Source organism: Manis javanica, chromosome 8 (genome assembly GCF_040802235.1).
Source record: "Manis javanica isolate MJ-LG chromosome 8, MJ_LKY, whole genome shotgun sequence".
NCBI classification, from domain to species: domain Eukaryota; kingdom Metazoa; phylum Chordata; class Mammalia; order Pholidota; family Manidae; genus Manis; species Manis javanica.
This window is the reverse complement of record NC_133163.1, coordinates 43,447,852-43,462,284: the sequence shown is the minus strand read 5'-3', so window position 1 is coordinate 43,462,284 and position 14,433 is coordinate 43,447,852. Positions and strand designations below refer to the sequence as shown.

Here is a 14,433-nt window from a genome sequence, read left to right as displayed (position 1 = left end):
TCCCTAAATAAGTACCAAACTATTAATGTTCTTTGTAGTCTTCATTTACAGCTAAAATAATAACAATAATAATAATGCCAATTTCACTTACATATCATTTTGATGAAGCAGTAGAAAATTGCTAATTTTATTAGACTTCAATTCTTTTAATATTCTGTGTGACAAAATGGGAATTGTACATAAAGCACTCAGAAGTTAATTAGCTAACACATTCATTATTATTTTACATAGAAGATTCCCAGTGTTAAAAAACTGAATCAGAATTTTACAGTTGTCAGTGGTACACTTTTTATCAATTAAAAAATCAACAAGTGACTCTGATGGCACATGTAATTTCATTACTATTCTTTAGTGACATGCTATGACATAAATAGTGTACTTTTCACTATTGTACAATCACATTCCACTCAGATTGTTCACTTTCTTCTCATCTCTGCAAGTGTAGAATGAATTAAAGATTTAGCTGGATTTGTTTTTCAGCTTCTTGTTCTTTTTTTTTTTTTCAATTATAGTAAGAACACTTAACATGAGACCTACCCTTTTGACAAATTTTTGGGTGCACAATACAGTATTTTTAACTATAGGCACAATGTTATACAGCAGATCTCTAGAACTTATTTTGCATAACTGAAACTATTTATCTGTTGAATAACAGTTTCCCATTTCTCTCACCACCTCCCTCCCCAAGCCACTGACAACCACCATTCTACTCTGTTTATATCATTGTAATATGCATTATTTGTGCTTCAGTAAATGGCTTTTCTCTCATAGCATTATTTCCTCTAGGTTCATCCATATTGTCACATGTGACAGGATTTCTTCCTTTTTAAGACTGAATACTATTCCACTATATGTATATGCCACATCTTTATCCATTCACCTGTTTTCATATCTTGGCTGTTGTAAATAATGCTGCAGTGAGCATGGGGCAGCAGATAGCCGCCCTTCAAGGTAATGATTTTAGTTCTTTTGGATAAACACCCAGGAGTAGGATTGCTGGATCACATTGTAGTTTTATTTTTAATTTTTTGAGGAACCTCCATATGGTTATGAACCTCTAGTGCTTTATTCACAATTCCCATTTTGTCACACAGAATATTAAAAGATTTGAGATTTAATAAAATTAGTAATTTTCCACTGTTTCATCAAAAGGATACATAAGTGAAATTGGCATTATTTTTTTTAACTGTAAATGGCGAGTCCAAAGACCATCGGTACAGTTTGGTGCCACTGCTTTAATTCTTGCTAAAGCACATCATTTCTTTAGTCCTGTCAGAGCGAATGAATGTCAGCACCATGGATAAGGTGGTATCTTCATATCATTATGAAAGCAATTTTGGCTTCATGGATCTGGCCCCTTTAAAAGGTGTCGGGGACCCTCAAAGGTTCATGGACCACACTGAGAAATACCAACTTACACTTTACTAACTTCTTAATTTCACAGCTGAGAAATCTGGATCTTTGAAAGGAAAGCAGCTTAAACTAAGGGCAGAGAAGGCATTAGTGGCAGAACTAAGATTTAGGTCTCCTGAGTTCCGTATTCTCTAGATAGTGCCAATTCAACCTCTTTAAACCAAGCATGGTGATTCCACAAGAATTTATAAATTTATTAAGAAAAAATACCATGTTTGTCATTTTTACTAAAATAATCTGATTCCATTCACAGACTAACTGGATGTATTAGAGGATTAATGTCAGATCTCTCTAAGCAGAGTAGAATTAAGCAACTCTTAACCATTGAAAAAAAACCAAGGTGCTTTTAATTTTTTCCATCTTTTATCAGTATGTCCAAAGCCTACCAGTGACAAAAATTTCTAAGCAAAAGGCACATAGCATTCATATTTCCCAAGTATGGACCTTGGTGTTGAGGTCTGTTCATTTTACCTATTACCCATTAAAATGATTCATAGATTAATTAAGCATTTAAAAGCAGAACATCAGAATGACCCAAAAAAGTACCTTGAGCTGCATTTTCCACAGTGGAATCAGTTAGTAGGCTTATAACTCATAAATATTAATTGCCTGAGAAAAAATCAAAACTAGATCTGAACTTAAGAGATGCGTTAAGTGAGAAAGTCTGAGAATAGTCAGGGTTTGAGCTTATATTCTAGGATAGTGGTACATGAAGGAAAAAGAGTGTAGCTATTAATAAAGTAAAATATAAAAAACAAAATAACTTAGGAAAGGAATCAAAGGAAGTGAGGAAATGTCTTACAGAGTCCCTGCAGTGAAGTGTGATGCCAAATGCCTCTGAGTGTGGTGGCACGGAAACTGGCTAGACCCTGGAGCCAGCGTTCATCGTCTCTGACTTCTCAGTCTCACAGGCTTCAAGCCTGGGTGTGCAATGCCTTACATTTTGGGGTTTTGTTTGTTTGATTTCTAATTTAATTGGTTTACAGTAGTTTTAGATGGTAACACTTAATTAGCTTCTATTTAGTTGAGAAAAATGTTAAAGGATATCTACATTTTTTTCAATACCTATTTCTTTGTGTGCGTGTGTGTGTCTCACACATGATCCTCTATCAGTTTTGTTTCTTGAGCACCTAACAGATACTCATCTAGTCACTGACAGCTAAGGCTCCCCTTAGAGAACCTGCACTCAGAAGGAGGCTAACAGACCAGGCCCCAGGGCAGGAACTGAGTGAGGGAGGAGGAAAGTGAAATGGGATGAGATTGGAGAGGTAGGCAGAGGCTGCAAGAGGTATGGCCTTGTAAAGAATTTGTGTTTTATCCCAGTGTTGCGGAGCTGTTAAAGACTTTAAGCAAGGAAGAGATATAATCTAATTTATATTTTTAAAAGGTATCTCCAGCTACTGTCTGGAGAAGAATGCAGGAGGCAAGTGTGAAAACGAGGAGTCCAGTTTGGAGGCTAAGGTAGCACAATCCAAGGAGGAGTTGGTGCTACCTGGAGCCAAGGTGGGGAGAAGATGAAGGATAAATGGGGTGTTTGAGAGGTAGCGTTGGCAGGGTTTCCACAGAGCTCGATCTGTTATGGAGGAAAGGAAAGACTCACGGGTAATTCTTGGATATTGATTTTTGGCTGGAGCAAATTGGATGCCAATCATTGACATAGGGACTCCAGTGGTTGAAAGGGGGATCTGGGTTCTGTTTGGAACATGTTTCGTTTGAGATGCTTATTAGACATCCAAGTGGAGGTGGGATGTGCTAGTCTGAAGCTGGGAAAGGGATCAGGGCTTTTTGTCTAATAAATGAGATTTGCTGAAATTACCTAGAGAAAGAACAGAAAGAGAAGGGGAGGACTATGTACCAACTAGCCTGGAAGAGTTTCATTATTTGAATACCAGGTACAGCTGTGCCAGGATATGCTGGCTGAATAATAAGCCCCGGAAACCTCTGTAGGAGTGGTTTCAGTGAAGCCTTGGGGAGGGAAGCTCAGCTGAAATAGGTTGAGGAGAGACGTTAAGGGGATGAGTAAGGAAATGGAGGTGGTGACTTGTGACAGGTTTTTCAAGAAGTATTGCTTGAGTGAATCAGAGAAATGTGGCTCTAGCTGGAGGGTTGCTCACAGGCGAAGCAAAGCCTTTTTAAAGATGAGAGATTAGTCTAGAACAGTGTTACTCAAACCGTGCTTAGCCAAGCAGTGAAATGTCTGTTAACAGTGCAGAATAAGATGACTAGGAAATTGAGAGAAGGTGTTTGGAGACATTAGCAGTTTGGCATCCTGAAACATCCAAGCCATTTATCATTTTCCAGTACTCATATTTATTGTATTTTATAAAAGGTGATAAAGATGAAATTTAAAAAATTAAAAACTGGTCTTTTGCCCCGTAGAGTCACAGAGTTTGAGAAGCTCCAGAATGTGTTTGACAGCTGATGGTGCAAACCAATAAAAAGAAAGAAATTAATGATTCAGGAGAGAGAGGGAGGCAATATCAGTAACAAAATCCTTGGGAAAGGGAGAATATTGGGATCCCAAGCATCAGTGGAGAGACTGGTCTTGGAAAGGAGCAACAGTATTTCATCCTTGTCATAGGAGGGAAGTCAAAAAGTAAGGTTCCAGATGTAGGGCCATGGATAGGATTGGCTGGAAAAAATGAGGATTCTAGTCCCTTCCAGTCTTACATATACTGATTTTGACAACCAGACAAACCCAGACTTTTCGGATGTATATAAAATTTAAAGTGCCAAATGGTGCTGTGTCTGTGAGTGTCAGTGGTAGGGAGTTAATTCTCCCTGTGGCTAGTATATGCATATCAACACTATATGAGTAGCAGATGAAATTCAGAAGCATCTTGGCTTGTGTACATGAGCAACATGAATAGCTGATGAAATTCAGAAACATTTTGGCTTGTCTACATGACTGCTCTTAAAATAATTCGAGTTGATCCTGTAGCCAAAAGAAAGGAGAAGCTTCAAGTTTTCCACACTGGGTGAGATTTCAGTAGGAAAGTGGCTTAGTTTTTTTTTTCCCAGTGAAAGCAACATGAGGTTTGTCTCCTAACATGTAAAATTATACTCACATTCTATAGGTTAAGTTAGATTTAAATGAAAGTGAATTGGTAAAAAAATCTTGTATGACCAGTCAGATAAATATCATAACTTGAAGTAATTGATCCTAGCAGTATGTTACAGTTGGAATAAAATGACAAGTTTTATAGTCAATTCCAAGTTATTTATCAAGACATTAATTTAATCTATCAGGATGAAATCAGAGTGGCCTTTCTGGAAGAGAGTAATCTCTGTAAGACAAGGAGCCAGTTGTGTGACATTCTCCTAGTATGGTTTTAGCTTTTAGCTTATAACAGAGCTTGAGAAGTCTTTGCCCTCATCCATGGAGGTGACCAAAATTAGGTCAGAGACTACATCTTTGTGAGAGCTGTGGGTTTTGTGTGGTGACCAGGCAATTTTAAATCTTTTTACATTTTACTCCTTAAACCTCAATGGAATAGCGATTCAAGTTTGTTCTGAGTTTATAGTAGCCTTTATTTTTTCCTTTATACTTTCCCTTTATTTGTGAAATGTTTTGCTGTAAGTATCTGTTACTTTTATAATAAAAGCTCTTTAAGGTAAAATAAAGAAAGGTAAATACTGTAGGATATCACTTATAGATATAAGATACAGATTTTTGAATCTAAAATACAAAAAAATCAGAATCATAGAAACAAAGACTAGAATGGTGGTCACCAATGGGTGAGGAGATGGGAAGATATTGGTCAAACAGAACAAAATTCTAACTGTAAGTTTTGTAATTTGAATAAGTTCTGAGGATCTAATGTACAGTGTGGTGTTTAAAGTTAATACTACTGTATTTTATACTTAAGTACCTAAGAGAGTAGCTAAAAAAAAGGCTTTAAAAAAATTACAGCAGTCTCAATTACTAGCTTCTGAGTTACACGCTCAGCTTTTAAATGAATCTACCAGAAGGAAGATTCTGCAACTTTAGAAAGATGAACTGTATGATATGATTTTATAATATTTCTAATTTAGATTTTATGTTGCATTTTTTAACAAGTTAGATGATTTCTAAACCTGAAATGCAAACTCTCAGGCAATATGCATCTATTCAAGTTGATGAGCTATAGTGAAGCCAGTAGTTTAGTTTATTCCAGGCATATTTCTTTAGGGCAAGAAATTAAGGATTATATAAAACAAGGGAAAATAGATGTCTGTTGTCTGTTGGTTTAACAGAGATAGTCTATGCATGAGAATGTATATGTGAGATATACAAAAGAAATTTAATACTGTTCCAGGAAGCAAGCAGAGCAAAATAATGTATAATAGGATAATATTTTTTTTCACCTTTATTTGTTTGGATAAAAAGTGTATTGTATTGCTTATGTTCTAGGTAGAATTTTAAGATCGGGAGAGAGAGAACTGGGAAATTGACTTTTGGGGGCCTTATATGTACACAGGTGGGGACTCTATTCTTCCCATTGGAAGCTTTAGAATCAGTCACTATTGTTAGGAGAGAACATTATTATCATATTTAATGAGAAGTGCTTCATTTACATATAAATGATTTTAATTTAAGAAGTCTCTTTGGCATATATAACATTTATCACTATTTTCCAAGTAGGGATTCACGAAACATCATTACATAAACATTTTAATATTTGATCTTGAGGTTTTTCTTATTTGTAAACAAAAACTTAACTCTCCTCAGTCCACAAGACAGAGCAGTGCCTGTCTTACTTGGATTTATGCATATGAACACTTTTGCTAGCACCCTGATATTCCTAAAGAAATGTTACTTCTGGCAGCATTTAAACTTACCAAGGAAAGTAAGACAATTTTAATTTATTAAAATTTATTTTAATATTATTGGAGACTTTTTAGACTTTTCCCAAAGAGTTGTTTAAAAATCCAAAATCAAAATGTTAAGACCAGTTATTTAAATATTTCATTTGACTGCATCTGAAACTTTGGGCCAACTTAGATAGCCCCTTACCTCACTCTCTTCACACTGAGTAATGATAGTAGGTATTTGATCTCTCTGTCTAGGTTGGGGCCACTCTTACTCGTTTCTGTGAGTCACCGTGTTATTTACTGAGTGGGGAAATCCAGCCCCTGGAGCTGGGTAAAAGGGGGGGTCAGGAGTCTCTTCGTTTTTTGGCCTCCTTTAAAATCTTGTTTCATTGTCCACCTGGAAATAGGAAAAAAATTAAATGATTTGCTGTGAAAAAAATGTTTTTACCTGATCTAAGAGCTACAGTCTGGGACAAGATCTAATGTCCTCCAGAATAGAAAGTTGAGCTTTGCTCTTTAATATGTAATATTCGACAGTTGGTTACTATAATATCTCCATGAGTAAAATAAGAAAAGGAACAAAACTGAAAGGTTTTTTTTTTTCATTAAATTCTTACCCTCAGTGCAGAGATAATGAATGCTAAAGGGATCCTGAACACTCATTCCATTTGAACAAAATATGGTGGCTTGATATTTTTCAAGTGAGTGATGAGTATATTTGATTTATTCAGGTGGGCAGATCAACAGAAAGCCCTATTGACTTCGTTGTTACAGACACCATTTCTGGCAGTCAGAACAACGATGAAGCCCAGATCACACAAAGCACCATATCCAGGTTTGCCTGCAGAATTGTGTGTGATAGGAACGAACCTTATACAGCACGGATATTTGCAGCCGGATTCGACTCTTCCAAAAATATATTTCTTGGAGTAAGTAATGTTAACAAGTACATTGTTTTAAGAAAAACACCTGTTATTATCATATATAACATGTAACTGTGGCCAAAATATTGACCTAGCATGATACCTCTAGTTAGATTTTGAGATTTTTAGTGTTCAGATGGCCAGTTGGGAAAGCTGTTACTGAAAATCTGAAAATAATTAAGCCATTACTTGTTATTTGTTATATTTGTTATATTAATTAAAATATGAACAGTAATCTTTTTAAAATGTATATTAAAATTGTACTTAATATATTTATGGTAGATTTAAGGGGGTTTATTTCAGAAAGAAAAATAAAAGTCCAAATCTAGAATTAGCTAGCACTCAAAGGAAAATGTTAGCGAGTTATTCATTCATTCAATCAAAAAATTTTTATTGTTTGTAGTGCTCCATATTGGTTGTTACAGGTGTGATATCACAGAGAACAAAATGGATGAAAATTCTCTGCCTTATAGGGATTCCATATAAAAGAAACTCTAGTCTTGTGAATATTCAGTTTTAATATAGTTCCTTTTTGAATCAGGATATTTTAGCAGGAAAAAAAATGGCCTAAACAATAAAGAAAATGTATTATCCCATGTACCAAGAAGTGCCAAGGAATGTCAGCTACAGGATTGGTTAATTCAGTGGTACAGTGTGCCCTCTGCCTCCCTGGGCACTTCAGCTTCCTCAGTTCTTATTATGACTGAGAGATGCCATAAGAAGATACCTTAAGATACCTGCATGTACCCTGCAGCATGACAAATTCCAGCCAAAGAAGGGGCACTGTTTCTTCCTCATCTCTTTTTTTTATTGTTTTTATTACTTTTTAAATAAATTTGACATGTAATGTTGTGTAAGTTTAAGGTGTACAGTGTGGTACTTTGATACATTTATGTATTGTAATGTTGCCAATGTAGCAATACTTACCACATTACATAATTATAGTACAATATTATTGTCTACATTTACCATGCTGTACATTAGATCTCTGTGGCTTATTTACTACTCATTATAAGTTTGCACTCTTAAACACTATTACTCTTATCCCTCCCACTATCCCCTGGTAACCATCATTTTACTCTCTCTGTTACAGGTTTAACTTGTTTGATTCCATATATAATTGCATCATATGGTACTTGTCTTTTTCTTACATACCCCACTTAGCATAATGTTCTCAGCTTCATCCATGTTATCACAAATGGGAGTCTGTCCTTTCTCATGGCTGGATAATATTCCATTGTATATATGTACATTTTTTTTATCCATTCATCTGTTAATGGGCATTTGGGTTGTTTCCATATTTTGGCTATTGTGAATAATGCTGCAGTAATCATCGGAGTGTCTGTATTTTGTCAAAATCCTGTTTTTATTTCCTTTGCACATTTACACAGAAGTGGAATTGCTGGATTGCATGATAAACTATTTTAAAAATTTTGAGGAACCTCCATATTATTTTCAGTAGTTGTTGGACTAATTTACATTCCCATCAACAATGCAGTTAATCTCATCAAAACATGCTCAACCTTGCACCAACTGTTTTTTTCATTTCCTTCTTTTATTTTCAAGAACTTTTTAAGTGATTTCTCTTGGGTTTTACTGCCAGATTTGACAACATCAAGCCCTCAGGTTAAATGTAACATGCCCTTATATAAAACTAAGCATCAAAAGAAAAGCCAAATTATAGCTTTTTGGAGTAAAAAATGAAGAGGTCTGGCATAATGAGGAAAGGGAAATCTGCATGTAATTGCAGTGCACACACACAAGGAGTAGTACCTGCAGTGACCATTCCAGGCACAAAATGGAAACACAGCCACTCCCTACATTTTTTTCTGGTTTTATGGTTTCAGGAATTATGTTTAAATCTTTGATCCACTTTAAGTTAATCTTTGTGAGTAGCATGACATGAGAGGTCCAGTTTCATTTTTCTGCATGTGTTTTGACAGTTTTCTCAGCATTATTTTTTGAAGAGACTATTCTTTCCTCTGGGTATTCTTAGCTCACTTGAATAGTGTTAGTTGACCATATATACCAGGATTTAATTCTGGGCTTTCTATGCTTTTCCATTGATTAGTGTGTCTATTTTTGTACCAGTACCACACTGTTTTTTTTTATAGCTTTGTAGTATACTTTGAAATCTGAAAGCATGGTACCGCTGTCTTTGTTCTTTTTTCTCAGGATTGCTTTTGGCTATTCAAGATATTTTGTGATTGCACACACATTTCAGGATTGTTCTATTTCTGTGAAGAATGCTTTTGGTATTTTGATGGGGTTTGCATTGAATTTGTAGATGGCTTTGAGTAGTATACCATTTTAACAATATTAATTCTTCTGATCCATGAACATTTGTTTTCATCTTCATTTTCTTTCAACAAAGTCTTGTAGTTTTCATTGTATGGGTCTTTTTATATTTCCTTTGTTAAATTTATTCCTAAGTATTTTATTGTTTTTAATACTACTAAGAATGGAGTAGTTTGTTTCTTTTTCATATGTTTCATCATTAGTGTAAAGGAATGCAATTGATTTCTCTATGTTGATTTTGTATCCCTCTACTGAAATTGGTGATTAAATTCCAACCATTTCTGAGTGATTCTTTGGAGTTTTCCATATATAAGGTCTTATCAGCAAATGGTAACAATTTTACTTTTTCCTTTCTGATTTACATGCCTTTCATTTATTTTTCTTGCCTAATTGATCTAGCTAGGACTTCCAGTACTATATTGATTAGGAGTGGTAAGATTAGATATCCTTGTCTTGTTCCTGATATTAGAGGAAACACTTTCAATTTTTCCCCATTGAATATGTTAGCTGTAGGTTTGTTATATATGGCCTTTATCATGTTGAGGGTATGTTCCTTCTATGCCCAGTCTGTCAAGGGTTTTTATCATGAAAGGATGTTGTGTTTTGTCAAAATCTTTTTCTGTATCATTGATATGAACATGTGATTTTTCTCTTTGTATTGGTTTGCACATGTTGAACCATCCTTGCATCCCAGGGATAAATCCCACAATATCCTGGGATGTCATGGATATAAGGACATTGAGGATTTAAGGATTTGTGGTGTATAACACTTCTAATGTGTTATTGAATCCAGTTTGCTAATTTTTTAAGCATTTCTGCATCTATATTCATCAGGGATATTGGTCTAGAGTTTTCTTGTGGTATCCTTATCTGGTTTTCATATCAAAGTAATGCTGGCCTTGTAAAATTAGTTTGAAAGTGTTCCTTCCTCCTTGATAGTTTGGAAAAGTTTGAAGAGAATTGGTGTTAATTCTTCTTTAAATGTTTGGTAGATTTCTCCAGGGGAGCCATCAGGTCCTGGAGTTTTCTCTGACAGTTTTTTGATCACTGATTCAATCTCTTCACTCATTATTGGTCTGTTTAGATTTTTTTCTCTCTTCCTAACTCAGTCTTGTTAAGATGTGTGTTTCTAGAAATGGTATTCCTTTCTTCTAGGTCATATAATTTGTTGGCATATAATTGCTCATAGCAGTCTCTTTATGATTCAGTATATTTCTGTAGTGCCAATTGTAATGCATTGTAATGCCTCCTCTTTCATTTCTGATTTTATTTATTTGGGTCTTCTTTTTTTTCTTAGCTAGCTAAAGGTTTGTCAATTTCATTTATCTTTTTGAAGAACCAGCTTTTAGTCTTGATCCTTTCTATTGTTTTTCGGCTCTCTTTCATTTATTTCCACCCTGATCTTTATATTTCCTTCCTTCTACTAACTTGGGTTTAATTTGTTCTTCTTTTTCTAGTTCCTTAAGGGGTAAAGTTATGTTATTTATTTGAGATTGTTTTGCTTCCTTAATATATGTATTTATTGCTCTAAACATTTCATTCAGAACTGCTTTTGTTGAGTCCCACAACATTGGAGATGTTGCATTTCTATTTTCATTTGTTTCAAGATAATTTTTTATTTCCCTTTTTATTTCTTCTCTGACCCAGTAGTTGTGTATAATTGTGTTCAGTTTTCACATATTTGATGATCTCATATTCCTCTTACTGATTTCATACCACTGTGTTCAGAGAAAGATAGTATGATTTCAGTCTTCTTAAATTTGCTGAGATTTTTTTGTAGCCTATCATACAGCCTGCCCTGGAGAGTGTTTCATGTGCACTCGAGAAGAATTTGTATTCTTGTGATGTTGGATGGGATGTTCTGTAGATGTCTAGTAAATCCATTTGTAATAAATGGTTCAATTCCAGTGTTCCCTAGTTTATGTTCTGTATGGATGATCTATCTACTACTGATAGTAGGGCACTGAAGTCTCCTACAATTATTGTATTGTTGTCTATTTCTCCCTTAGATCTGTTTTTATTTGCCTAATATAATTAAGTGCTTGGGTGTTGAGGTGTGTACATTTATGATCGTCATATCATTTTGATGTACTGACCTCATTATCACTCTATAAGGACATTCTTTGCCTTTTGTTAACCTTCTTTGGCTTGAAGTTTATTTTGTCTGCTGTAGGTATGGCTCTACCTCCCTTCTTGTGAATTCCATTTGCTTGGAATATCTTCCATCCTTTCTGCTTGAGCCTTAAGTTTCTTTGAGTTGAGATGTGTCTCCCATAGGCAGCATATAGTTGTGTCTTGTGTTTTATCTATTCAGCTACTCTGTTCCTTTTGATTGGTGAATTTAATCCATTTACATTTAAGTTTATTACTAATATGCAAGCATTGACTACTGCCATCTTATCACTTGCCTTTTGGTTAGTTTCTCTCTCATTGTTTCTTTTTCCAAAAGTGTCTGTCCTGCTATTATATCAAGCTTCCTTTGCCTTCCATCTTTGAAGATATAAACATTGATTTGTATGAAAATACAGTGGCCACAACTTGTTAGCTTAACAATTTTTGAAATTTTGTATTTCAATAAAAATTCTTTTTTTCCTTCTTCCTTCTATATACTTCCCAGATAATGAGTGCATATAAAGCATTTGTACCTAATAGGATGAAGACATTGCACAAATAGAAATGAACAGCACATAGTAGATTCCTGTAATCTCCTGGGGGATTTTAAAAGAATCTCTGAAGGAGAGGCCAAGCCATCAGGATCTTTTCTTCCTTTCTGTTTTTAGGCTTCTGAGATGAATATAATATCTTCTCAGATGAATGCATATCCAGTGATAAGTCATTCATCCATTTTAGCACTTCTTTCATATTGTTGGAATAATTGCATATTTTGTCTTTTTGATTATTAGCTTTAAATAGGAAATGAAAATGCATCACTTTTCTCTGCTCCTACCTAATATTTTAAAGAGATTATAGAATCCCTTCGTTTTAAGTACTTTTTCTGTTCTGTGGTCTGCTCTCTAGGAAAAAGCAGCAAAATGGAAAAATCCCGATGGCCACATGGATGGGCTCACTACTAATGGTGTCCTGGTGATGCATCCAAGAGGGGGCTTCACTGAAGAGTCCCAGCCTGGTGTCTGGCGGGAGATCTCTGTCTGTGGAGATGTGTACACCTTGAGAGAAACCAGGTCGGCCCAGCAAAGGGGAAAGCTGGTGAGTAGACTTCACTCTGGAAAATGTACTATAGTATAAAAATTAACTTAAGGCCTGTCATTTTCTTCCTCTGAAATTCAAAACCTTAGTACAGGTGCAAGTGCTATGTACCACTGACCCAGGAGAATGAGAATTCTGTAGTTACTTACAAAAATAAGAGGGAAATGAGCCTATTGCCTTTAATGTGATTAAGCTTTTCCCATGGTAGAAGAAAATGATCTTTTTGTTCCTTACTTCAAGAGCATAATCTTTCATGATGTTCTTCACCACAAATTGTACTTAAATTCACTTTAAGAAGAGTGAATATATTTTTAGTGTAAAACTTTGCTTATTTAGAAAAATCCTGAACAGCCCAACAACTAATTAATGAAAATTATGAATTACAGAATTATATAGTAGACTTCCTGGAACTAAAAGATAACTAAGTTAGCTTTTCTTGACTTCATAGTAAGAAACAAATGCATATTCCCTATATAATTAATTCACCAAATCATAGCTAAAGCTTTTTACTTGAAATAATTCATATGGTGCATTGACTTGACATGTTAATATTTTCCTATAAATATTACTACTGATCCCAAATAAAGCAGTTGGTTTTTTTAACCCTTTCTCCTATGGAGAACAATTACAGTCCCTTCAATGAGAAGCTTAGGGTTTCTGATCTTGCACAGACCAAAGGTTCTCAGTGAACTTTCCACTCTGGTAATTCTAATTAATTGCTAGGTAGAAGTTAGACTAAGAGAGAACAAATGTTTTCTTCAAAACCCCCATAGAAAAGCACATAGTGATCTAACATTTTTCAGCAAGATGATAACTAAATATTTCTAAGAGAGAAAAAATGGTGGACTGTTTTACTAACCTGGTTTGCTATTCTCTACTGGATGTTTATTTTTGGAGCATTGTTATTTTTATTTTTATTTCTATTTTACACCATTATTGAGCTACAGATACAGCCTTTGCATTTTATAGTAAAGCCCAGCCTTGGAGCATCATAACAGAGTGAATATAAGAAGCGCTTCCTAAGAAAAGCTAAGCTAACTCAATAAACTTGGTTTAAATACTTTTCAGGAGATTGTAAATAGGAAAGAGAATGTGAAAGCAGTTTTTTTGTTTGTGATTCTAAGGTGATTTTTTGCAAAACTGACCTAAGTTGGCCAAACTGTTATTCATCATTAGAATAGCAACAGTAAACGGTGAGTAAATGCTTGCTGGGTGCAGGCGCTGAATTAGCTCATTTAACGTACACAGAAACCTTGTCAGGGAAGTGAAATCATCCTCAGTTTATGGATGAGGAAGGTGTGTCACAGAGAAGTTAAATATTGCCCAATGCCATGGAGTTAGGAGGTGGCAGCACATGAGATTAAGACTCAGGGCTTCCTGATTCAGGGTCTGGACTCTACACTGGTACTCAGTACCATCTTGTGGGGAGTAACACCGGGGTGTCACCTGGGACTGTTTACACAGGAGCATTGGCCTCCCTGGGTCACTGTGAAGTATACATGGGAATCCGCCAAGGACTGGTTGTCCAGGAGGGCACATCACAGGATGAGTGTTGCCCGCCTGGTGATTGTGCATTGACTCAGCTCAGGCAGCTGTGTGAGCCAGAGAAGTTTATGGTGTTACTGAAAAGAAATCCAGGAAGAGCTTGTGTTAATGCGTTGCATTATAGACTAATTTTGGAGTTAGTCCCTTAGATTACATAAAGTTGTGTTGTTCTGTTTGATAGTGTATAGTTGACCTGGCCAACAATAAAGGTTTCCAGGCTTCTGTCAATCTGATCTTGGGTTTGTGGGAGATA

General features: G+C 35.3%; 1 protein-coding gene across 2 annotated transcripts in view; it reads left to right on the top strand.

Moving 5' to 3' along the window:
- Nucleotides 1-14,433, top strand: part of PELI2 (pellino E3 ubiquitin protein ligase family member 2) — a 217,430-nt gene that overhangs the window by 195,044 nt on the left and 7,953 nt on the right. For both annotated transcript variants that reach the window (XM_073211192.1, XM_073211191.1), the window contains 2 exons: nucleotides 6,939-7,136; nucleotides 12,447-12,635. In XM_073211192.1, coding sequence (XP_073067293.1) covers nucleotides 6,939-7,136; nucleotides 12,447-12,635 — 387 coding nt within the window. The remainder of the gene's footprint in view (nucleotides 1-6,938; nucleotides 7,137-12,446; nucleotides 12,636-14,433) is intronic.